Source organism: Protopterus annectens, chromosome 11.part0 (genome assembly GCF_019279795.1).
Source record: "Protopterus annectens isolate FY-2018-M chromosome 11.part0, PAN1.0, whole genome shotgun sequence".
Classification (NCBI taxonomy): Eukaryota; Metazoa; Chordata; order Ceratodontiformes; family Protopteridae; genus Protopterus; species Protopterus annectens.
The window spans coordinates 535,592,558-535,619,782 of NC_056745.1; the positions used below are offsets into that span (position 1 = coordinate 535,592,558).

The 27,225-nt window shown below is 41.1% G+C and overlaps 1 protein-coding gene across 2 annotated transcripts in view; it reads right to left on the reverse strand.

Annotated features, from left to right (window-relative positions):
- PARVG (parvin gamma) overlaps positions 1-27,225 on the reverse strand; it is a 3,368,585-nt gene that overhangs the window by 143,064 nt on the left and 3,198,296 nt on the right. For both annotated transcript variants that reach the window (XM_044088047.1, XM_044088046.1), the window contains one exon: positions 16,914-16,986. In XM_044088047.1, the coding sequence (XP_043943982.1) occupies positions 16,914-16,986 (73 nt within the window). The remainder of the gene's footprint in view (positions 1-16,913; positions 16,987-27,225) is intronic.

Below are 27,225 nucleotides of genomic sequence, written 5' to 3' on the forward strand. Positions count from 1 at the left end.
GGCCGGGTTTTTCCATGCTATGGCCATAGATGACAATTGTACATCAATATGTGAAACATACCTCAGTGGGGTGTGTCATGTCCACATGTTCCATGTCAATGCATTGTTTGTGTCTGTTGGGCGGTCATTGTTGTGCATGGTTTACATGGCTGCCATAGGGTACTGTGTGTGATTCCAGGTACTTCATTGGGCTACCAGCATTGTACATTTCCACAGCACATTCCGGCCATCATGTAGCCATCTTAGATGACAGTGGGAGGTGTTCCGCCATGTGCACATATGTCACACAGTACGAGGGTGACTGACACACATTGTCAGGACTGGGTTCTGACTGCTGTGGATGTGTGTAATGGTGTTGACAACCATGACTGCGCCAGATGGTGTCATCTGGATGTGTAGCATTCACAACACACACCTACATTCATATAGCAGCACATCGTCCACGACAATGGACATTTATGCATGGACACTGTGTGCGGTATGTCTGTATGACCACTGCATATATCAGTGGTAGCCACCAGCATGGCTGCCTACAACAGTGGTGTGTATCCTGTGCAAACATGGGTTACACCTGTCACAACACACCTGTGTCAGATGGCCCTGTAGTGGGTGACAGTGCAGTTCCATACATCATGTAACAGTATACATCGTGCACCAGTATATTGCAGACATGTGAATGGCTGTGCTACTCGACATATGCACACATGACACATCACCTGGTACACCGTGTCTGCCTTGCCACCTGCTATTGTGACCACCCTGTGATGACATTGTATGGCCCACATGGACTGGGACATGTGATGGCTCAATGGTGAATTAACCCTCCGGGTGTGTGTCTAGCCAGGTGTCCAGTAGCCAGTGGTCTGCACACAGGGATACTGTACATTGGCCTACTCTGTCACTGGGACTGTTGACTATGGTCATACTGTACTTATGCAGGCATGTGGTGTTTGTCCAGTCTGATAGTCGTGTTCATCCACACTACCGTGGCACACATGACCTGTGGACATCTGCCTAAGGTGTGCAGCCCACATGTACATCTTCACATGCTATGCTGCCTGTGTAGCAGTGTCACATATATGTCTCCAGCAGGGCTGTCACAGGTAGGCACAGCATGCAGTGATGTGTGACAATGCTTACACCCTCCACTGTGCTGTACACAAGCACTGCACACACAGTACGGCACGCATGTCATTTATCTGCAGTGCCTGGGACCTGCCTCCATGCCCTACACGGCACACCTGCCACTCCAGATTGTACACAGATCATACCTCCCAGGCACATACCTGGACTGCAACACACACGGGTGGGTGGTTCCCACACCACACAGTGATTTACACACATACTGTATATTCCCGAGACACATTGCATCATAGGTAATCCATGTTCAGATACCCATGTTCGTGACCGCACGCATTGTGACACGCAACGGTGGATACACTGTACACCACAGGTTACATGCTGGCCGTGTTGGCATACTGTACATTGCACCTAGGACAGTTGCTACTGCTATGTATTGACAGCAACACGCACTTCCCTAGTATGGACTCCCATGTACCCACACATGCTTGGCCATGCAGTAGGCATAGCTGGGTGACACATTACACGACACATACCATACCTACACTATCCTTGGCATGCACCAAACCTCCATGTGTCTGTGTGCTATGCCTACACACATCCCCCCTCTGTTTGCTGAACATCCATGCTTCTCAGCCCTGCTAGCCACACCCTAGACACACGACCATCGCAGCATGCATGGTACATACGCTCTACAGCCAGTACTACCGACATCCACTGACAGAGGTAGTTGATGGCATGGCACCCCGTACGATGGACAGTCTACATGACTATGCCGACACATATCACAGTGCACTTCCGCTACATTTACGCACTGGTAGGGACCATGCTATTCCACACAGAGACATGGTGGTACTGGCCTTTTCACAGATGCCACAGTGGTATTCCTGTTCCATGCACACGTGCTGTATGGGCACATGTGCAGGCTGTTGCACGGTAGTTATGTTCACATGTATGTGGTGTGTCACCTGACAGTCATGGTGTGTCCTCATGGTGCATCACATACTCCACAGCTAGCTACCTACACATGACTGCCATACATTGCAGTGTGGGCCCTCACGCAGTGTGCTGGTATGTCTCTGCTGTTTGGCTACATCCACATTCAATGCAGCATACAACACTCCTGCAGGCATTGCCGACACAGATGTTGCTGGCATCATGCCTGCCAATGGGGTACCTACCAACAATACACACTCTCACTCACTACAGGGTTCCAATCCATGACTGGACATTGTATTAACCCTGTGGACACATACATAGTACTGCCATGCACAAGTTATGTCCGAGAACACGGTCCCAATGTCACCTCCGTTCTCCGTAGTTGTTGTATCCCGCCAACCTGGCTGTTTCATGTCTCTGCAGCAGCACACTGCATTGACTGCTAGCCCATTCATGTACGTTGTGTACCCTGACCACCACACTACCACATCTATCACACTACACATGGGTGGTACTGCATTGCACGTATGGGGCTGCATTTGTACACCCATGACTGGGCCATTCAGTATGGCACTGGGCCACATCCTCACATACATGCTTCACACACTCATTGAAGACCTCCATGCCTTTACTGGCACCCTTGTTGGGCTTCTGTGCGCCGCAGCACACCACATTCACATGCTTGCCACCTGTCATACCATTGCATGGGTGGTTGGTGTGGTACAGAGGGTATCAACTCAGACATTATCTGCTCTTTGCCCTTCAGCGCCATTCCACTTTATGGTATTGCCAATGTACACATCCAGCATCACATCGTACCCTATGTCTCAGGATGTTACGCCATGTGCCTCCTGTACAGGTCACACAGTGGTGCAGGCATATCATGCTAACTACAAGTCAGGTACGTGTGACATTGCACAGTCATCAGTCATGTGGCCCCTCATGCTCACTATTTGCTTACATACACTACATGCTGTCACAGAGTATTGTCCATGCCTACATATACCACATCTACATACCTGACAGCATTCTAGCTCATCCTACTCATATTGCTAACAACCATACAGGTGTCAGTGTGGCAGATATATCATGTAGATATCATTGCATCAGTTACATCACACATAGTGCATACACATCACCTTTGCATAGTGACAGTCATGCAGTGTGTATCACATGGATACTGTCCCTATACATGCATATCACATTGTACATGGTTGCTGTACACACACATGCCCCACATGGTGCTGTGGTTGCCATATACCACTATGGCGTGGGTACACATGTGCAGGGCTGCGCATTTCTGGACCGTATGTCTAGCTGATACATTGGGTGCCCTTGTACCTATGCCATACACACATGTACATGCAGGCAGTGTTACAATAACACATAGGTGGTGTACCTTACACAATGGATACAACTTTACATGTCTCAGTATAGTCATGCCGTGATGTCTACCCGGCTCAGACAGTTTACATATGCAAATGACAGTCATGAAACACATCTGTACTCACCTGCATACCACTAACACAGTGGTGTCATCTACTCTGCCATGGACCATGTTCTCCGCATTACTGATGCATGTAGTACTCCTACATGGCGTTTGCAGTGGGCAGGGTGGGAGGAGCACTCCTGCATGTGTGCACACATGCCACATTGCTCAGCCTGGGCATCTGTGTGACCTCCACAGACTGGACACACACCGTGCTGTGGGACATAGGTCCTGTGCACATCCCACAGGGACACACTGTGTCACTAGTCATGTGATAGCTCCCTTGCTGGTAGGGTGACACAGACCCATGGTACCACCACAGCGAAAGTACTGTATAGACATACAGTTGACATCCACCTCTGCCGTTCAGTGGACACTACCATGGGGGGGGGGTGACACTACTGTGTACATTGCACATGTGTTTACACACGGCCCTGCCGGACATCATTGTTGCACACATTGCACCTCCTACGGAACTTTGGACATGGTTACTTGCTGTTCCCTCCATTTCGGGTACCTATTCTGCTACTACTCTGTCCCATATGTTCAGGCCATACATATCCTGTTTATGTACATAACATTAGGCCATCCCTCCATCATGCATGCTATGCCTGTGATACTGTCTATGATTTCTGAACATATCCATCATGACAGCTTTGCATTACACATAATTGACATAGTCACCCCTACTGCGAGGGATACGTGCACGTCGTGCGCACATTCCGTATGACATCGACGGTATATGCCCATGCACATGTGTGCTGTGACACTATACATACATGTCCTATCCCCTGCTGTGGCACTTCATTGTTCGATATCCACTGACAGCATCAGCGTGGGTGGTGGCATTGTTCTGTGTTTGGAATCCCTATGGCGAACCTTGGGTTATCACGGCCGTGTACATGTTGTCCCACTGCTGTGCACGTTGTCCACAGTCGTTGGTATGCTCCACGGCTTAGCATTACATAACCACCTTTCACCACTCTCTGCCTGATGGACAGGTATCTTTACTTACACACATCGTTCACATACAGTGCAGATTAGTCATACGTATCATGCGTTACACACCAGTACATCTTGTGGGTTCGACCTACCTTTCCGGCCTTTGCTTCTGTATTCGTCAATATTCTCCTCTAACTCCTTGCTTTCAATGCAGTTTGTGTTCGGTATGAACATACGGTTTGAATATCCAGGGAGTCTTCCTTTTATTCGTCGTCACCTGAGGCATGTGGGTTCATCACGTCAATAGCTGTTCCTCGGTGTGTAGTTATGCGCATATCACTGGTGATCCTCCTCCATTCGTACGTTACCCGCGAAACTAGGCCATGGTTCATTCCTCGTGTGGCCGTTGGTTATTTGCACTACCTTCGTGGGGATGGTATGTATTGTATCATGTTTGTGTGACTGCATACGCTATGTGTGGTGTCAGGTACATTACGCTGTGGTGTTAGCCGTGGATTGTGTGTGTTGGGTATGGTATTCTGTTCGACATGTGGGTGTCCGTGTCCTGGCAGCGTCTGTCGATGGCGTTGTGCATTCAGATGTGTAACATAGCTGTTATATTCCTGTACACAACGGATGCAAGGATGCATCGGCTGCTGCTAGTGTTACCCACGCGGCTTGTTGCGGGTATGCCGCTGTCATTGACTGCCTGTATGATTCTGCTACGGTTTTGGCTGTTATCCCTTTGATATGTGCGATGGGGTATATCTGCGGATGTGGGTGACGGGTACGGGGTGTGGGTCTTGCATTTCTACATACAAGATATGCTTGTGTGTGTGCTCCATCCCTGCTTGGGGAGCTCAGGTTACCTGTCTGTTGTTCTGGGAATGTTTGTTTTGTTGATGTCGTGTGGTGTTGGTATCGCCTGCATGTGTGCTTCCTGCACGTATTCCTCCTTCACATCGGTTATATATCTGCGGATGTTCGTCCGTGCCTACTATCCATTGGCATTTTGTCACTGATAGTTACGGTGATTGTGGTCCTGTACTTGGGACGGCCTGTATGCTACCGGTAGCCTCCTATTCGTGTGGCGCTTACTTAACGGTCGTGGAACACACAGCGGTATTTACGGGACCGTAAGTGTCCACGATCGGTGCCGGGATAGCACATTCGTATTTTCGCCGTACATGCCTGATGCTGTGTAACGTTGCCGACCTATCGTGTTGAGTCTACCATATGGCCGCCATACATACGGTCATGGTTTGTACATGCGTCCTTTGCATCTCCTGTTGGCTATGGTCCTGTGGTACATTCTGGGACATTTCCGCTTTGCATCGTTTTACGTCGCCACGCACCTAGCCACTGAGGAGATGTCAGTACTATTTTGTGGGTACTGCTGTACATACGCCTATGGTCCCTGTACTGTATGCCTACGCATGTTATTACACTCCGCCTGTGACATGTCACCTACATACACATTTTACAGTGGCACACACATTACACACACACAGCAGAACACACGACAACCTCACCTCACACATACACATATTGCCGCCAGAGCTCTCAACCTTCCATTTCCAAAATGAGGAACACACACATTCATAATGTGGAACAAATGGGCAAACTGTGGAACACATACCAATGGCTTACTAACAACTTCAGCTACGAAGGTCATAGGATGGTTAAAATATGCTGATTTACTTACAAAGAAGAACCTTTAATAAATTACTATGATTAATTTCTATTTACCAGGATTTCATTTAAATACATTCCTAACAATGAATGTGTGACTGACTATTTCAATGTGGAACTTTGAGGAACTGCGAGGAACATGAACTGTTTTAGACCCCAAATGAGGTACGTTCCTCATAATGACGTACACTTGACAGGTATGATTGCCGCTTCTGCACCGACGGTTGCACACAGTACCTACGTTGGCGCATCGCCGGCGGCGTGTACCTCCGCACTCATATCCTATGGATATGACACGCACATATCCCGTTACTGTACCGTGGCCTGGCGATCATCCCGACCCGCGGATATGTATTGATGCAGGTTGACATTTCCATGGCTGGCGTTCCCTGCTCTGCCCACCCTCCCGGATGATCGGGTTGTTGTTCACTATATTTACTATGTGGGGATTTCGCGTCTTACTTATCTGTAAACTTGCATCCCTGGGTTCCATATTAACCTGTTGTACTTTATATCTGTGTATGTGTACATATATTTCTACGTGTGTACTGATATCTATTTCCGTATCTGTGTATGCACATAAGTACATATGTAGTCGACTTGCGGCGACAGTGGCAGCATACGGCTACGCTGTCTGCTGTAGGACCGGCGTGCAGTTGAGGTGTTGGCGTTCCATGCTCTGCTGGCTATTGGGTGTGCAGTGTTTGGGTGGTGCCTTTGTTGGAGTCACACATAGGTCCACCCATACGGTACACATTACGGGCGGACATGTTTGTGTGGCATCCATTTCACTGTGTGTGCAGGTAAGGAGGTGTCAGTCCATGGGGCCTATGCTGTCAAAGTATGTGCTATGCGTTCCCTCTTTGCCAGGGTGTAGGCATATTGGGTACGCCTACGTCTACCTACTAGGGCTGGCACAGTGTGTTCATGGCACTGAACGCCCTGTGCCTGTGCTTGCCTTGGCAGTTGTGGCGGGCTTGGTGGCCCTAGACCATTATGTCCCTGCAGCAGCTGTTTCCGCAGAATCATATTGTGTAGCATACAACATACTATGAATATGTGGGCACATGTGCCTGGAGAGTACTGCAAGGCTCCACCGGATGTATCCAAGCACCGGAACCGTGATTTCAACATCCCAAACACACGCTCTATGATTATTCTGGTTTGTGCGTGTGCCTCATTATGGCATTCTTGCATGTGTGTGTGTGCATTTCTGATGGGTGTCATCATCCACGGCTCCAGTGCATAGCCAGCATCCCCACAAGGTGACCTTGTGTGATGTCCCCCCTGGCGAATACCTGATACAGCTGTGAGGCATGCCAGATATGGGAGTCGTGGTAGCTTCCAGGGCTGCCAGCACACACATCCATGATAATGCCCTGCGCATTGCACACGACCTGGCAATTGATGGAGGGGTATCCCTTGCGGTTTATGTAGCGTCTACCCTGCTCCCCGGGCGGTGACTTGATTTCTATGTGCGTACAGTCTATCGCACCCAGTACCTCCGGGTATTGTGCCACATGGTGGAAGTGGCGCATATTGCTAGCCAAATCCTCCTGAGATCTGGGGAAGTTTATATACTCATGGGCATGTCGTAACATGGCATCCAGGAACTGGTGTAGTACCCTGGATGCTGATGCCTGTGAGATACCCATTATATCCCCGGTTGGCCTTTGAAAGGTACCTGTAGCCAGTATTCGCAAGCTCACACATACCTTTGTGTCCACTGGGATGGGCTCCCCTCTGTTGTCTCTTGTTCTCAGGCGTGGCCGGCACAGCTCCACTATTTGCTGTAACGTGTCCCTGTCCACCCTGTAGCGCTCTACTATCTCCAGGTCTTGCAGCCCCTGGTAGGTCACCCTTGGTCTGAACACTCTCCTTCTCCTATGAGGCCTACGGTAGTTGTCGGCACCCTCCTCCGCAACTCCGTCTGTCTCTGACACATACCTATGCATCACGGCGGCACCCAACATATACATATTAAAAGTTCCCTGTGTGTTTACACCCTACGGTGCGGCGTTTGGGAAATCGCGCTGTGTGTTGTGTGCATTCACACTTTATACTGTTGTGCTGTATACCCGGTGATGTCATTGGGTGTTTCTGTGCAGCCGTATCTGTGGATTATCTTCGTGTTTTACCGTTGCAACTGCAACGGTATTGCCTGTAGTGTTACATTACAGTTGCCTGCATTGGCTTAGCTTTGCATCTTACATTACTGTTTCTGCACGTTGCACCTACTATTGCCTGCAGTGCATCCTGCAGGAACATGGCATATGATGCATTTTGTCTGCCGCCGTTATGCTACCTCTGTACTTGGCTGTGCTATTTCGGTTCTTTGCTCTTTGCATTTCTACTACATCCCCTACTATCTTTGCATTCCTATGCCTCCCCTTTCCCGTTTTGCAGGAGTCTGCATGCAGAGTTGTCAGCTGCCGCCGTTTGCCCTTCCTGGATTGATTGGTGTTGATTGCTCATTACGGCTCCAATTACACTGCTTCCGCATTTCCTCATATTCTCCGCGTTACCTTCCTATATCCGTGGTTGTTGATGGGGAGGCCGTCACATGACTGGGTTGGGAAACGTAGTCATCCTCGTGCACATGCATCTATGCAGGCATTATGTACTCTCAGCGCATCTATTTCCTCACACGCCAATCCTGCTGCTGTGATGTGCATTGTACAGCCCATGTTTGCTGGCCTCCAATGTGCTTCCTCCTACAGTGGCACACCCCTCTGCGATTGACATGTATCCCGTGTAGGCCACTCCTCGGTGTACTACCACTGCGCCGTTTGCTCCATCCTTACACCGGCGCCGGTTTTGCGATTCACTATTATCTGCCTCATTTGCATGGCATTGACTGCTAATACATGGTTACGGCGCGAACACTGCCGCCACTCCTTGACAACCCTTGCGCTGGGGTTGAGGCTTTCCATACATACTATGGTGTGTGGTGGCTGTGCATCTGATGTGTATTATACTGCTCTTTTAGGACATTCTCATATTATTTAATTGTTTTGCACCTTCTGTGCACATATCCGGGGGTTCTGCTGTGGTTTCTGCGTACATAACATTTATGTCATTATTTACAGTTTGGGCATGTTTTCTTTGGACATTCTCGGTGCCTTTCGCCATTGGCATATTGCACCTGTATGATACCTGACATTGACAGCCTTCCATTACTCCTTGGTCATGTTTGGCTAAATGTAAACCGTTTTTTTTGGTTTACATTGCCGTGCCCTTACGCTACGCCTGCCCAGCTTCGTGGATCACTATTTGCCTTCATTTGCATGGTGCAATACCGCACACAGTGTGATTAGCATACCTACGCCAGGGGCGGCGCAGGTCCGGCGCACGCCGGTAGTGCACGTGGGATTGATTCATTCCTGAATCGCTCGGTGGCCATATTTGGCTTTATAACGCCGACGCTATGCGGGCGCCTGGCGCAAGGTTCATGAATCCCGGGGAATATGTGTGAAAAACTGCCTCTTTTAATGATTAAAAGGTAAAATTTAATGATAGTTGCCTCTTTTTTCAAATGAATGCAAATGAATTATCAAATGCATGCACAGTTGTTAATGTATATTATTTAATATCTGTTCATGTATATTACTGGATATCTGTTTAAAAATGTTTGTAGTACATTAGAGCTTTTCACCCTGGGGCTCTGTTGAAAAGAGATTTTTGACTAAATACAGTCAGAAAAACCCAGTTAACAAAAGCAAAACAAAATTAAATTAAAACAATGGGGGAGATAATACAGAAATCTAGAATACTCTTGCCCAAATGGTGGAACTACTTGGTACTCAAATTGAACTGGATAAATAATACAGAGAAAGAAACAGCAGAAAGGAGCAGGCATAAAGGAATGGTAAAAGGAAAGATGAAGGCACCCTGGAGGATATAGAAAAGTTAAGGCAAAGGATCAAACAGATTTATGAAACACTAATTGAAAGAAGGCACAAGGTCAATGAAAAAAGAATTGGAAATGAGAGGAATGATAGAAGAGAATTGCAGGATACTGACAGGAGGCAACTCAGCCAGTGAGGCACCTGCAGAAAGTACATGGAGCAGGAGGTCTAAGTCTGAGAATACAGCATGGATGATACCTAACCTCCAAGATCTTGGTAGGATAATAGATACTGGAGATGTCAGAAGGAAGAGGCAGGAGTGACACACATGATTTGGGACTGTGGGTGTGCTCAAGAAGCAGGTACAAAAGATTTAGGGAGACATATTTCAAAGGGTACCAGTGAATACTTGTGATTCAATGTATGGGTCATAAAGGAAGAGGACAGCAGTTGGAAAGAAAGAGAAATGAACACTATCAGACTGCTGAGTACTGAAGTTGAATCCGTCATCATTCAAAACTGAAAGGGGCCAAAAACAGTACAGGAGAATGAATTAGATAAGAGGCTCTTGGACATGAGGAGAATACAGCAAACACTGACTAGAAGAAGGAAAGAAGAGGAGGAAAATGGAAAAGCAAAGAAAACAGTATTAGAATACTACATCATACCAGGAAGAAGGATGGGCCAAACCCAAAGGGAAGCCAAGGTGTTTGAGAGTAGGGGTAGGGTAGAAAAGAAGAGGCCAACTAATGATGAGATATGGTGCACTATGCATGAAGACTGCACATGAATGTAATATACTGCATGGAATTAATAATATTTAAAAAGGACAAAAAAGACTCATTATTATCATCCTTTGGTTTTATATAGGGATAACAGACAAACCCTAGAAAGATTACTGTCTAACTCATTTACAGCATCAATGCTTCTTGAGAACCTAGATCTGAATCATCATGGTTTCAGTGAGAATAAATCTCATATGACTAATTCACTAGGTCTTTATGACATTCTTAGTGAAGCAGTAGATGAAGGTTTTCCCTATTACAGTTGTCTTTGTCAATTTATTTAAAATGGTTGACAGTATTGCACATATCATTTTAACCGTCTGTATGGCATAATTACTTAATCCATACATAACTAATTATTTTATTACTATTTGCGTATTTTCATGCACAGTTTAGGTCTCATCACTCCAAGGGCAAAGTTATAATCAGTGGCTTGCCCCAGTGCTGTCTGTTAGGCAATTGTTTTTTTTTGAAACTGCAGTACTTAACTACCGGATATACAAGTCTACATTTGTAACGTCCAAAGATATCAACAATTTCTGTACAAATTCTCCAGTCATTTTCTACCAACTGCTCAAATAATTAGACAACAAACAAACAAATATATCTAAGTGAAACACACCAAACAAAACTTACTTGTGAGCACTATCACAGGTTCTGCAGGAAAACAAGTCCTATCTACTTCCTCCCTGTGCATCCTACTAATCAATATTGTTTGCTAAGATGTGTTTTGCTGAAAATATCTTTTTTAATGGCTGACCCCAAAAGAAAAAAAAAATATATATATATATACATCTATATATATATATATATATATATATATATATATATATATATATATATATATATGTGTGTGTGTGTGTGTGTGTATATATATATATATATATATATATATGTATATGCTGGCTAAGATCTACTTGAAATCAACTGGACGTATAAGTGAATTTAAGTATTATCTGCTCTTTTCCATATAGTACTATATTTAATTTATTTATTTGTGTTTCTCACTGAATATTAACTCAACTGAAGTTGTGGCTGTCTCTCTACAGTTAGTTCCCCATCCACCCTCCTTGTTCTTGTTTTGGTGTTAATGTTGGTGGCTTTGAAATTGCCCACCCCTCTTGTAGATTTGTATTTGGATACTCCTTCTGGGCCCATCTCATTTGCTCACTCAATTGAGTGCAGTAAGATCATATTCTGATTTTGGGCACTCCTACTGTATACAAAGAGAGCATTTGGGAAGGGCAACCCCTGTAGCCTCTTAATCCTGCTCTGTTCCCGCCCTCAAAATAAATAAATAAAATAAATAAATAAATTATATATATATATATATATATATATATATATATATATATATATATTTTATTCAGCTGCTCTTACTGCAACTGTCTTAGTTGCTGTTCTGCATACTGCTATCTGTTCAGTCGCTCTTACTCTGCACTTATTACTGCTTGTTAGTAGCCTTCTTTACTGCCTTCTGCACTTGTTTTCTAGTCATTTGATAATTTAATTGCATTTATTTGAACTGTATTTGTTGTAGTGTTGCTACACACTCGAGTGTGCTGGCCTGCACTGCCATTTGAATTGCATTTACTGCTGTTTTAGCTGCTTTTCTGTAAAAAAACAAAACAAATCTAAGCTTATTTCCTGCCTTTCCTGTAGCTAGTCTAGTCCAGATACAGACTTGCTGTATCCAGGACCATTGGTAAGCTTCTTAGCCCCCCCCCCAAGCCTTTCTCTGTTGGAGGGAAGCCTTCTAGCTTATCAGTGGGAGTGGTAAGCACTAGGTAGCCTATCTAACACGAGAAGAGTGGGTTTTAGCCCAGAAATTGTAGTTCATTGGCCATTTGGACAGTTTTTCCATATCTTTCTACTTTCTGGTTTAAAAGCCCGCGTTTGCATTTGGTCCCCACCTTTCCTGTAACTAGTGTAGTCCAGGTACAGATTTGCTGTATCCAGGACTGTTGGTAAGCTTCTGAGGCCCCCAAGCCCTTCTGTGTTGGAGACAAGCCTTCTAGCATATCAGTGGGAGTGGTATGCACTAGGTAATCTATTTACCACAGGAGGAGTGGTTTCTGGCCTAGAAATGATAGTTTATTGGTCGCTTGGGAAGCTTTTCCATCTCTTTCAACCTTCTGATTTAAAAGCCTGTGTTTGCGCTTGTTTCCTGTCTGTACCTGGACTAGACAGTCCAGGTACAGATTTGCTGTGTCCAGGACTCTTTGTAAGCTTCTGAGCCCCACAAGCCTTTCCATGTTGGAGGGAAGCCTTCTAGCTTATCAGTGGGAGTGGTAAGCACTATGTAGCCTATCTTCCATGGGAAGAGTGTGTTTTGGCCCAGAAATTATAGTTTATTGGCTGTTTGGGCAGTTTTCCATCTCTTTCAACTTGCTGGCTTAAAAGCCTGCATTTGCACTTGTTCCCCGCCTTTCCTGTAACTAGTCTAGTCCAGGTACAAATTTGCTGTACCCAGGACTGTGTGTAAGCTTCTGAGCCCCCCAAGCCTTTCTGTGTTGGAGGGAAGCCTTCTAGCTTATCAGTGAGAGTGGTAAGCACTAGGTAGCCTGTCTACCATGAGAGGAGTGGTTCCTTGCCCAGAAATTGTAGCTATTGGCTGTTTGGGCAGTTTGTCCATCTCTAAACTTTAAACTTAACTTTAGCTTAACTTAACTTTAACTTAACTTTAACTTTTTTTTTTTTTTTTTTTTTTTTTTTTTTTTTTTTAGTTTTAAACTTTCTGATTTAAAAGACCACATCTGCACTTGTTTCCCATCTTTCCTGTAACTAACCTACTGGGAAGCACTAGAAAGTCTTAAACTGATACAAGCCTTCAAGCTTATAAGAGAGACTTTGGAGTGATTAAGTATCAGTTTTCTGTACTTTCTTGCTGTACTTAACTGTTTTCCGCCTAAACGCAGATTTTTCAGCATTTATTGTGATTTAAAAGCTTGTTTTTTTTCACATGTTGTACTTATTTGACTGCTTGCACTTTTAAAAAGTAATTTTTTGTTTAAATAATTTAACTGTTGTAGGCTAGACACTAAAGTGCGATAGCCTTTTCTGATATTTTGTAGTCGTTTAAAGCTGTTTTAAGTGTATTTTTTACTGTTTTGCCTTATCTTTTCAAAAAACAAAAAAAACAAAAAAAATTCATTTTTTCCCACCTTTCTAAGCTAGTATAGTCCAGTTTTCAGGCTAGTGCTGAATTCAGGGCTGTGCTACTAGTTTCTGAGTTGCCCATACTTTACTTGGATAGAAGGAAGTTTCTCTGTTCACCTGTGAGAGAGGAGAGCTTTGTGCAGCCTATCTGTCCCTGGAGGAGTGGTTCCAGCCCAGAAGTTAGTAGTTTATTGGCCATTTTGGGCTAATTTCTATCTCTTTCATTTCCCTGCTATAAAAAATTTAGTTTGCACGGTTTTGCGCGGCGGGCAGTGCTGGTTAGATACGGTTAAATTATTCCCGGATCCACTAAGTCTCCTCTTCAGTTTTTCCCTTGAAACTAGTCTAACTCTCAACCTAAGCAAAAAATGAGACAGACACCTGGTGTCAAAGTCATGGCCTCAAGCTAAATGCCAAAAAATGCATAGTCATCCCGTTTGGGAAAAACAAAATACCCACGAACTACCACATAGGTGGCAGCCCCCTTAATACAGAAGAGGTAATAGGAGATCTGTGGACCCAGGTAGATAGTAATCTCTCCTTTGACAATCATATTGCCAAAGTAGTTAGGAAATCCTTCTATGTGACCTATCTAAAGGGTTCGCATCTAGAAATAAAGAGGTTATAGTGCCCCTCTACTCATTACTCATCAGACCCATCATAGAGTACAATGCCCCATTTGGGATGTACCTCACAAGACACTTCCAACAGCTGGAAAGACCACAAAAGTTCCTCACCAAGAGGATTACTGGCCTCAAACATATGCAGCTCGACTGAAAAAACTCCGGCTGTACTCAGTGGCATATCACTTACTCAAAGGTGATCTCTGCCTGACTTACAAAGCCATGTCCAACTCAGAATTGATGGACATGCTCCACCTAAAGAAATCCAAGTCACTGCGAGCTATGTGCTCTAGTGAGCTAAACCTCGCCACAAGCCTAAAGCAGATGCCCTACGCTGACCACCTTAAAAAACTCCAGCTATACTCTGTCGCATATCTACTCAGAGGCGATCTCTGCTTAACATACAAACCCAGAGCTGTTGGACATGCTACACTTAAAGAAATCCCAATCCCTCAGAGCTACACGCTCCAGGGATCTAAACCTTGTCATCAAGGTAAACAGAACATGCTGGAGGGATAGGTTCCTGACCCAGAGACTCCCCAGACACTGGAATAGATTGCCCATACATGTCAAGCAGAGTGCCTCTTTGGACCTCTTCAAGAGGAACCTTGACGATTGGATGGGAGAAAGGAAATTCACCCCAGGGATCACGTCAGTCGCCCTGCTAGACAGGGGTCCAGGAAAGTAAATAATGTGGGAAGAAATAGCCAGGGAATTGTTATGGCTAGGCTTGTATAGGCCCTAGGGCTGATAGCCTAGTACCAACCTATGAACCTATGAACCTATGTAGGGGGCTGTGCCCCCCCCACCCCCTACTTTATTATTCTCACTCCGAGATCACACTACAGTGGGGAAAAGGGAATATTCCCTTATCCCCACTGTACCACAATGTCAGCGATAGTTTCATTAGTTGTAAAACAACACTATATGTTGATTTACAGCTAATGTTGCATGCAAACTGCATGCTTTCTTTAATTTACCACTCTCTATTTAGTGAAAGTGCATTTTCAAAAAAATGCACTTTTGCTAACTTGTGTCCGCCGAAACACAATTTTGATGAACCGTGTTTCGACAATGTAACAGTGACCCATATATTATATATATATATATATATATATATATATATATATATATATATACACACACACATTTACAAATATAAATATATGTGTGTGTGTGTGCATATACATATATATATATATATATATACACACACACACACACACACACACACACACACACACACACACACACACACACACACATACAGGATGGTGATCATAGACTGGTCTGTATTCAGAGGAACTCTAATATAAAAAGTAGATAATTTCCTGTTAAGGTCAACAAATTTAGAAATAATTTACCTACCGCTGTTAAGATCATTTTCAAATCTTACTATCTTTAGATATAAACTTGACACCCATATGACAACAACAGATTCCTTAGTGAGGAACCTGATCTTAATGGCATCAACTGTGAGTCTGCAGCAATATTAACAGATTACAAGACTATGAAAACAGTCCAGAGTAACACTAGAAGTCAATGTTAGACAGTGAATAAGCAGTGCAACAGATGTGGTTATTTTTTAAACAGATTTTTTTAACAGTACAGCTACACAAGTAGGGGAGATTTCAGAAACAAAGAAGCGGAAACTACAATTTTTTGCAATTTACTGGTTAGATAGATTAATAGAAAATTATGGAATATGAAGTATGTTGGAGGTCCTTGTCCAAATTTTAGAGGAAGGAACAACATAAACAGAACAGTTGAGTTAAGCATCATTTGTAGGGCTGGATCAAAGACAACGACCAAAGAAATCAATAGATGGTAAGAAAATTAAGAACATATAGTGAAGACAAAGGTACAAATTGAAAACTATACTGTTAGGATACAATACTGAAGATTTCAAGCTTATATTAGAAAAGATTTTTAAGGTAAATCATTTACTGATATTGAAATCAACTAAACATATAAATATGATTTAGGTTTGGCTGCAGATGTGTGCAAATGTATTATTTTTGATGATGGGGTAGGGGTACAGCAATAAATTGCTATTTAAAAATTATAGAAACTAAAAGCTATCATACCTCTACCAAATGCCATTTACAAATCCTGAGAATGAGTGGGGATCTATTGGTCTCTCAAGATGCCTCTTAGTCAGACATGAGACAAAACATTTCATGCACGTTGACTATAGCAAAATTATAATTATTCCTAAAATTTGTTCAGGACTATTTGAAAATTTCTTTTAAAAACAACTATCATTTTCAAAAAAGGTTTTAGTCACAATCAGTTGTTTTTCAAACATAGTTATAATACTGTACTTCTTTGCTTAAGAAATAATACTGCTACCAACCTTCAGGATTGACAGGGTTATCCATGAGCCCACCTTCTTTGAGTAGCTCAAATGCAAGTGTAACATTATGCACCTGTTGATTAAAAATTCATCAACATATGTGTTAACAGTTTGAACATATGTAGCTGCACAGCTGTTTGAAATAAATGTAATAATTGTGAGTATCACTTGCAACAGCATTGTGATTCATTTTCATTTGGAAATCATACTTTGTACAGTCCAATGAAAATTATCATCACATGCATATACAATTAAAAAATAATATATGCACAAAAAAAACTCTAATATAATTTAGTAACCTTACGCAGATGGCTCCATAAATACCTGCTAGAACAATCAAGCCTCCATTTTCGATCTCACTGTTAGTATGTAAACAGCAAAATGTGAATTAAGGTACATAAAGTGAAAGCTGATTTTTGTATAAATTAAAGTTATCATTTTGTGGTAGCTTTCTTATACACTACCACAGTATAAAGTAGAAAAATTATGTATTATTTTCAAATACTATATTACTTTTCTAATCAGCTGCCCATGTAATAGTACTCAAAACAACAGACTACTAAAACTAGGTTTCTGTCTGTTTTGTTGAGTCATACAAAACCAAGTTATTCTTCACTGATTTTTTTTTTCATATCATGAAGAGTAACTTGAAAGTGCTAAAAACCATATTAAAATAAATCTGCTCAACAGTGGCCAAACCCCTCTGCAACCTCTCTCTGTGTGTGTGTGTGTGTGTGTGTGTGTGTGTGTGTGTGTGTGTGTGTGTGTGTGTGTGTGTGTGTGTATCTGGGAGGTGATGTTGTCCTCCCAAACCCCTCAGACTTATAGATAGCTGGTAGATATATCAATCGCTCAACTCTATGGCCACTGTCCACCTCTGGAAGTGCAGTACTATCTTGCACAGTCAGGGTTGCCAGATTTCAAAGTGGACAGGTAGGGACAAACAATAGAAAGTCCTTCAGGCTAAGAAAACTAAAAAAAAAAAAAAAAAAAAAAGCCTTTCATGTGGAACATCAAGCAGTTCTGCATTAAACAGAGACAATCACAAAGTGGAGGCCATTCTATTCAATGTGTAACAGCTCGCTGTTCTGCATCGAACAGAAATGGCTCCACTTTGCGATTTATGATTAGCCCATATGCCAGTATGCAAGCCAATCAAAAATCACAAAGTGGAGCTTGTTTCGACGGGATTTTAAAAGGAAGTGCGGGATTCAGGATTGGGCTGCTGATCTCGGGACAGTCCCACTCAAATAGGAATGTTTTGCAACCCAGTGCACAGTATACATAATTGCAATTTGGTAAACTGAAATAAGAGCAAATTGATCTAAAGCTGTTCACATGAAGTACACTCACTGAAGTGTATCAATGTCTCCAAAAACTAGAAAATCCATTTGGAAACATCATTTACATTTACAGCCTCATAATTCAATTACTGTGATACGATACGATATGATATGGTATTTTAAAAGTACATTGTAAAACATTTCATTTTCAAACTATACTTAATCGATAATATAACATAAGCATTGATTATTGCAAACATGGAAGGTTATATGAGATTTTAAACAAAATGTACTATGGAAACAGCAGAAAGGCAAATAAAGCATTATACTGTATTGACAGACGTGTCAGCACCTATAGACAGATTAGTTCAGCAAGTGTCTGCATTTCTGCCCACCTTAATAATAAAGACCTAAATTTCACCTTGTCTCTTTAAATTTTATCATTCTATTGTTAACAACTAAAGTCCCTTTGCTATTTCTAATGCATTCTTGAAATCTGTTAAAAGATTTTCTGCTAATTATATATTTTTTAATCAAAAGCTTATGAATAAATAAATAAACAAACAGAAAAATATAAAAAAATAAACTAGAGAAAGTAGCAGGGTAATTATGGTGCTACATAACCACTCACAGCGAGATAAAATGCGTGGGTCCTAACAAGTTGTTAGCTACAGTATGAGTATCATGCAATGCAATAATAAATGATGTACTTAACCTTGATCATTTAAGATATAATATTTGTAAAAAAAAGGAAACTTTTTAAAAACATTTACACTTACCCCATGCTACAACTGTAAAAAGTTTTATCCCCGTCCCCTTCAATAAACACACCACACCAAATGACATTTGACAGCCTGTATTAAACTTCCATAAACATAACTTTAGTTTATAATATTTTAATGTATTAATCACAGTATAAACATCCATATAACCATTTATTAGGCCAGCATAAACTTGCTCAACCTAACCAAATAAACAATGCCCTCACCTCTACTCGCTTACTTATACTTACTAAGCAGCGTCTCATCGCTCACTTTCATTCCCCAATTCATTGAACTAAACATCCAACACCAGAAGAGGAACAAACCTGTCCCTCTTCTCCACCTAAACATCAAACCTACAAAATAGCAGCACAATCCTCAATGTTCCTAAAAAAGAGAGGAAGGGCAGAGGGTAGCAAGTTCACACCAAAAACTGATCCCGTACCCAGTTACACTCACGCAAAACCATTTAAGCCCCTCCTTGCACTTACCTCATCTCCTCCCAGCCCTCCTACTTTCCCAGTTTAACTCTTCCATCCCCTCTACACTAACTTTCTTCCACTACCCTCTTAACTCCTATTACTATTCCTACCTGAGCCTCACCTGAAGATGTCCCTGGACAAATTGGTTTGTTCCCAAACCTCATTCGTGACAGGTTCTTACAATATTAATGGAACATATTCAGGGCTGTTTTGCTATGAATATTTTCAGTGTGCAAACTTTTTTACATGGGTACCCTATGTTCCAACAATGCAGAAACGTAGACTACCACTGATTCCTGATAAATCTGACAAATCTCTGGCAGATTTTGTAAGTTTGCTCTCATGCTGGAGAACATTTATATCTAACTGATCACCTTCGCACTTCCAGTTTATAATAGCAGAATAAATCAGGAAAACTGATGCCTATTTCATTCAATCAAAAGTTCCATTAATTGACTTAGGATCGGACATGGCTGTCCCAGGACCCAAAAAGTGACACTGAAGATAGGTAAAAGCAAGTAAGCCTTTGTCTGATTAACATATTCTCTGATTTTTCTACCACCAGAAAGTTACAGGCCAGCATTCATAAATCATGTATTTAAAGCTTAATCTTCCTTGGTCCCATTGCTAGTGAAGGACTTGATTCTGATTTTTAAGGAGTACTGGAGGAATATGACATTTATGCACCAGCATAAGCTGTATGAAAGTAAAAACAAATAGCACATTTTAGAAAAGATTTATAAGGACAGACTTTATTTGATTATGTTGTGTTAGCTTTGACATGACCATTTCTAACCTTAGGACCAGCATTTTTGAATGGACTGATTTGTAGTTTTTTTGAAAGGGAAGTTCTCTAGCTAATTAAGATACTATTCCGAATAGTTGTATGTATTTGTACTGTTGTAGAAGATTTACTAATGCACATGTATAGATGTTATATAAATCAATGGTAAGCCCATTGCTACCTGGGGCTTTGCAACTGTGGCTTGTAATGGATCAGTTCAGGAAGTAGGCTTAGAGGTGGAGTGTTGATTTTTTTGTGTGTAGGCTGCTCATAGGTAATGCTTATTATTTGTGAGATACAGTACAATAAAATTAGCTCAACAACACTACTCATCCTGTAAAATGTACCTAACAAAAAGAAAACAAACAAACAAAACCAAAGACTGTATGCTTACATGTATCTCACCTCTTTGTACATAAAACCAGAAAATGTCTGTCAGACTATACAATACTTTCAAGTAATATGTTTCATACACATATTCTTCACTATAAGTTTTAAATAATTACATGCATTTAAACATGAGTGCGTATCAACTATCATTTAATTTATATTTTTTCACTCAGTTTTACATAACTATTAATATCAAAAACCTGCAATGTAAATACATGTTCTTCAAAAGTAATAGCAATGGATTTATAAAGCAAACAGAAGATTAATGTTAATTATACCATGACCCCCCATTAATATTCCAAAACGTGCACACTGATTGGCCAGCGTGCACAATGTAAATCGACTTATACTAATGGAAAAAGATCCGGTCGCCCTGACTTTTTCCATTAGTATAAGTCTTTTTTAAAGCACTGTATTGCTATGTTAAAGGAGTTTAACATAGTGACACAGGTTTAAAAAAAGCAACGGAGATCTCCGTTGCTTTTTTTAAAGCTGTCTTGCTAAGTTAAACTCCTTTAACATAGTGAAACAGTTTGTAAAAAGCAACGGAGATCTTGCTTTCTCTGTTGCTTTTTTCAAAACTGTCTCGCTATGTTAAATAGGTTTAACATAGCGAGACAGCTTTAAAATAAGCAACGGAGATTCTCCGTTGCTTTTTTTAAAGCTGTCTCGCTATGTTAAACCCATTTAACATAGCGAAACAGTAAAAAGCAATGGAGATCTTGCTTTCCCCGTTGCTTTTGCCCACAACTCTGATGTAACGCGTAGTACATCAGAACTGCCATGGAATACCAGACAGCTGCGGAAGGGCAGCAAGGAGGCATTATACAATGCCATTATTTAAGAAAAGTAATTTTTTTTTTTTTCTTAAATAATGTGATTGTATAATAGCAATAACCCACTTCTGGGTGTGGGTAATGCTGGATTTACCCACGGTTGGCTTTGTTTGGTCCCTCGGGCTTCGCCCAAGGGACCAAACCACACCAACCGTGGGTAAATCCAGCATTACCCACACCCAGGCGTGGGTTATTGTTATATGATATAACAAAGAACAACATTATAATTAATGTTCTTCTTTGTTATATCATTAACATTAATCTTCTGTTTGGTTCTGGCCTCCCACTCACATCTAAGAGGAACAACTGCAGATGGCTTTAAACTGGCAACAATGGGAAGGATCCAATAAGCTCTCAATTAACATCTTTGAAAATTCCTGTAGTTTTTTTGAGGAAAAAAACATAAATCTTATTGATGTCATCAGTATTATTAAACAAAACAAAACAAAATTATTTCAGACTGTGGATGGATCCCCTCCTTTCATTCAAGAAAAATCTTGGCCATTAATGTAAGTGTCTTTTTGTGCTATTATTTGTTTTGCTCTGTATTGTTGTATTTATGAGTGTTTAATCGTCTCTTGGTTAATGTACTCCTTGCTGTGCTGCTTTTTTAATATTTACTTACACTTGTCTGTTAACATACAGTCATTTGTCCAGCTACTGTTGGACTTTTTGGAATTTTAGTTGCTGTTACATGCTGCTTAATATATTATACTTTGTCAGACTATATATATATATAACTGTAGATATTGATATATGATGTTTAGCGATTAAGGTTCGGCAATAACCGTTTTGGCTTAACCAATCTGTATTCCTGTTACCACTTTATTCCTGGTTGCTACATGTCCATTGTATGGCATTTAGTAGTAGTGTTTTAGCATTACTGTATACCTTCTGCATTTACAGGTATTCTTATGTTAGTTTAACGACATAGCTCTGTGCATGTTTCATTATCTTGCCACATTTCTACTGTATATACGTGTAGTTGTTCCTGCTTGCTGCTAAATGTGCTACTGTTTTTTTATGTGTTGCTGTCTTATAATAATATTACAATTGTTTCTTTGTCTGCTTCTGCTTATACTGCTGTGCCACACTTTTTCTCTGTATTAGTATTTAATGCATTTTCTGTGTCATTATGTGTTATGGTCATAGTACCTTAATACACAGCTCTTTATGGGCTATTTGTGTTGTTTTCATCTTTCTGTTCACTGTCTATCACTTCTTCATATTTTTTTTCTGTAATTAGAGTTCTTGTCACTATCACTTAGGTACAAGTATCTGTACTACTTAGACCCTCGATCCTATCTGTTTGTCTGTTTCACTCTGTTATTGGTAGTTACATGTAGGTGTTCTTTTCTTTTTGTATATTTTTATGTTTTTTTCCCTTGTTTAATCATTATTCCTCTTTCTCTGTAGGTTACCAGTCCTCAGCTAATTTTTCAATACAGTCATCAAGCTTAGCCATCTCTTTTCGAAGCCTGCTCTCCCACTGCAAACAAAATAAGTGGCTCTGTATTATTAGACAATCTATCCTGTATGCTATGTCTTTCATGTTAGCATTTTAATAGCAGTTTTGTATTAGACTGCTGACACACCACTGACCTGACTTTCAGCTTTACATCCACTCTCTATTCTCTCTTCACTTTGTTTAAACTTAGATCCTCTAAAAATGATTTTCCTTATTTCTTCTTTCCTGCATTGATGTAGCCCTTCAGCAGAGAGGGAGGTCTCAGAGCAGAGACAAGAATCACAAAAAGAGACAGTATACACAAGAAGTGACAGAGACAGGTCCAACTGTCTGGAACAAGGTGCAGAAGGTTTGATTTTTGACCTTTCTTCCAAGACTTTAACTTTTGAACAAGTTATTGTATTAAACCGAGGCCTAAATTTTATACCTGCCAGTAATTCTACACTTAATGATGTATTGACTGATTTAAAACTCTTTGTCAGAATTATTTCCCTAAAGATAATGTATGGGAATGGAGAAGGTTCTGATGTCTGCGTTTTTAGAAAATTTTGACATCAATGAATACTCCTTTAGTAGAAGCCTTTTTTTAAGCTCTTTTTTAAGCTTTGTGTTGATGACATTCATGAATATTTTTCTCACTCTTCTGGCAAAGATATGACGAAGTATAATAATTTAAGTCGAGGAGTATTCTTCTTTGCTAGATTTAGTGAAATGTAATGACATTTGTTTTCGCCCTGCCGACAAAGGGGGTGGCATAGTCATAATGGATGTCTCTAGCTATTTGGGTGCCACGCTACTGATGTTAAGTGATGAAACCACCTATATTAAGATAAAAAGACAACGGGTAACCAGACTTATTGCCAAGATATATGAGAAAGTTGAGGCTATACTTATGGATGGTGTGATAGACAAATGTTTGTATGAGTACTTTTTGGTTGAGAATGCGGTGATATCTAAAATTTATGGGCTACCTAAGGTCCATAAGGACCAGTTACATCCACCTATGCTGCCAATAGTTTCAGGTAGGGGCTGGGCCACAGAGCCTATGTCTATATATGTAGAAAATCGGTTGCATCCAGTTATTAATGGAATGGGGAATTATTTTGAGAGACACCAGGGACTTTTTAAATAAGTTGTATGATTGGTCTGTAATGGACTAACGAGAAGAGACCATTCTGGTTACTATGGCTGTTACTTCTCTTTTTACCTGCATTCCTAATGCTGCAGGTATTGACAATGTCAGAATACTTTTGAGTCATAACCCTGCATTTGACAGCAATAAAGTGTACTAGATCTGCACTCTGTTGGAACTCATATTGGAACATAATATGTTCATATTTGAAGATGAACACTATTTACACCAGATAGGAGTGGCTATGGGCACGGTATGTGCCATCAGCTAAGCCAATATGGTTTTGGCAGAATGGGAGTTACAGAATTTTTTTTCTGACCTTAATAGATTTAAAGGGTCTGTCCTTTATTATGGCTGCTATGTGGATGATTTAGGGGGACATAGCAGAAACCCTTGACCAGTTTGTACACTATCTCAATAGCAACACTAGTTTTCTTTGTTTCACCTATGAATGGTCAGAAAAGTTCATTTCTTTTTTGGATGTAATGGTATATAAGACCCTAGGAGGACTTTATACTAAACAGTATGTTAAATCCTGCAAAACCAATAATGTTGTACACTCCCGCAGTATGCACCCTAAGCATGTTAAACAGAATGTCCTGAAAGGACAGTTCTTTAGAATGGCTAGGTTGAACACCAAAGACAGTGATATGTATGACTCTTTTGAGACTCTCACTACCAACCTCTTGAACAGAGGATATGACAATTCAGAGATTGTACCTGCACAGAATGATGCAATTATGTTGAGAGATACTCGAACAAGACCATACTTTAATGAATGAACATGCTGGACAGTCCATCTCTTTGGCCTCAAAGCCTACTCAGCCAACACGTATGAGTCGTACCTATTCTAAGGACTCAGTTTCTATTTGTGGGATTGTTAGAAAACACTGGAGGGTTCTTGTCTCAGACGTGAAGTGTAAGGGACTGTTAGGAGACTTCTCCTCTTTTTGTTTTAAAGAAACGTCCCTCAGTATAAAAGATGTTATGTTACAAGCCTTTAACCAACAAAAGGAAGAATGTAGTACATGAAAGGATAGGCACATATCCCTGCCATCATTGCAATGTGTGCAGATATATAGATAATGATGACCAATTCGTACAACCAGACACAGGACGAGTTTACGGCATTAGACTTTATGCTGACTGCAGCAGTCAGAATGTTGTGCACTGTGCATCCTGTGTGGTCTGTAAAAGTTTTTATGTTGGGAAGATGAACTAGTGTTTTAGAGACCGAATAAGAAAACATGTTTATAGTATAACTAAGGGTGATGAAAGGAATGTGTTATCGAAACATGTTAAAACAGCAGGGATGAATCACTGGTTTAAATTCTTGGTGATGGAATTGTATACACCAAGTCTTAAAGGAGGTGACATTAAAACTAAAATAGAGTGTGTGGAAATTAAGTGGATGCATTTACTTAGGGCAAATGAAGGCAAGGGGTTAAATGATGTCATCCCCATTAAGCATAATCACGTGACTTTGGACATTAAGTTAAAAGTACACTCTGGTGTAATGATTTTTTGTATTGGATCTGATGAAGTACATATGTGTATGAAAACACTTATCCTGTTTAACAGCTTTTTATTTTAATTTATATATATTTTATTAAATTGTTTTGCTCACATCTCTCTGCCTAGCCAGCTTTTTCTTTATTTTAATGTATTGTATGATACAAACAAACTATTGTATGATATATCTCTTTGATTGTATATGTACCACTGTACAGAATTGTTTTGGTGTGGAGCTTTTCTCTCCGGGTCTCCGGTGTAAATGGACCTCATTCCAGTCGGACTTTCCCGGTAAACAAATGCAAAATAAATAAATAAAATAAATAAATAAAATTGTTGTTTGCTGGTTGTTCTTTTGTATTATAGCCCTGTACTTACCAGTCAGTTTTTTTCCAGCTGCTCTGTTTGTTTCTGCTGTTATTCTCTATATTGGGTCTGCCCACTCCATTCACCCTGAAGATTGCTCGGGCTCACTCAGTTCCCCTACCCTACCGCCAATTCCTACCTCCACTATCCATAAATTTATAGCTCCTAACCCCTCCCACTGCACACACCCTTTCCTTCCACAGCTAATCATAAAACCATTTACTCTCCCACTATACACTCAGTCCTACCTTTTAATTCTAATTCTACCCCTCCACTACAGACAACCTCTCTTACTACACCCCTCACAACACTCCTCTTTTTCTCATCTTTCTGCTCCTTCTTTTCTACTTATCACACTCTTTCTCACATTCCCATTAACACCCCCACAACAACACGTCATATGCATTACCTTATATTTACCTCCACAGCCCAGTTACACTTCTACTTCTCATAATATCAACCTCTACTTCCTATATCTTATCTCCACTTCTCCCTACAAAGGCTCCCCTACACTATCCACACTTATTCCATCTTCCTTACAATGTTTCTCTCTCATATCTCTAAGCCTCCTCATACTTCTCAACCTCTTAGTGCAAGAAATCTGGACAAAGCCTGACAAAATGGGGGCGGACAAAGGCCCAAAAATAGGGACATATTTTAAATATTCCTCTTATAAACTTAAAAAGTTGCTAGAGTAACAGGGTTTGTGTCAACGTACATTTTCTGAATGATATAAAGTCTGAAACTCAAATGTATGTCAGTATTTAGTGACTTCAGTCCTCAAATCATCCTAGTGATTTGCCTGAAAATCACAACTTTTATGTGGAATAGACCAAAAAATATGAGGCATAAATCTGGATATTCTGCAAAAATCTGGACAGTTGAGAGGTATGCATATCCTATATCCATTCTCATTAACAGCTCTAACCTAGAATCTTACGCCCCTACTCTCTGGAAAAATCCTTCATTTTATCATTGCACAAAGGTGGCAACTCCATTGATTTGTCAAATGATTGACCTATTTCTCTACTTTCACCTCTTTCTAAACTCCTTGAAAGATGCAATCACTCACAACTACTCTACTACCTCCTTAATAATCAACTACACAGCATGGCTTTAGACCAGGATACAGTACTAACACTGCTTTATTGTCCTTCACTGACACAGTTAATTTATTTTTATTGTATTTTATTGTATTTTACATTTATTGACCGGGTTAGTTCGGCGCTCATTTTCAACAGAGACCCAGGGAGAAAAGCTCCACAGTAAGATAAATTTAATAACATAATAGTATAACA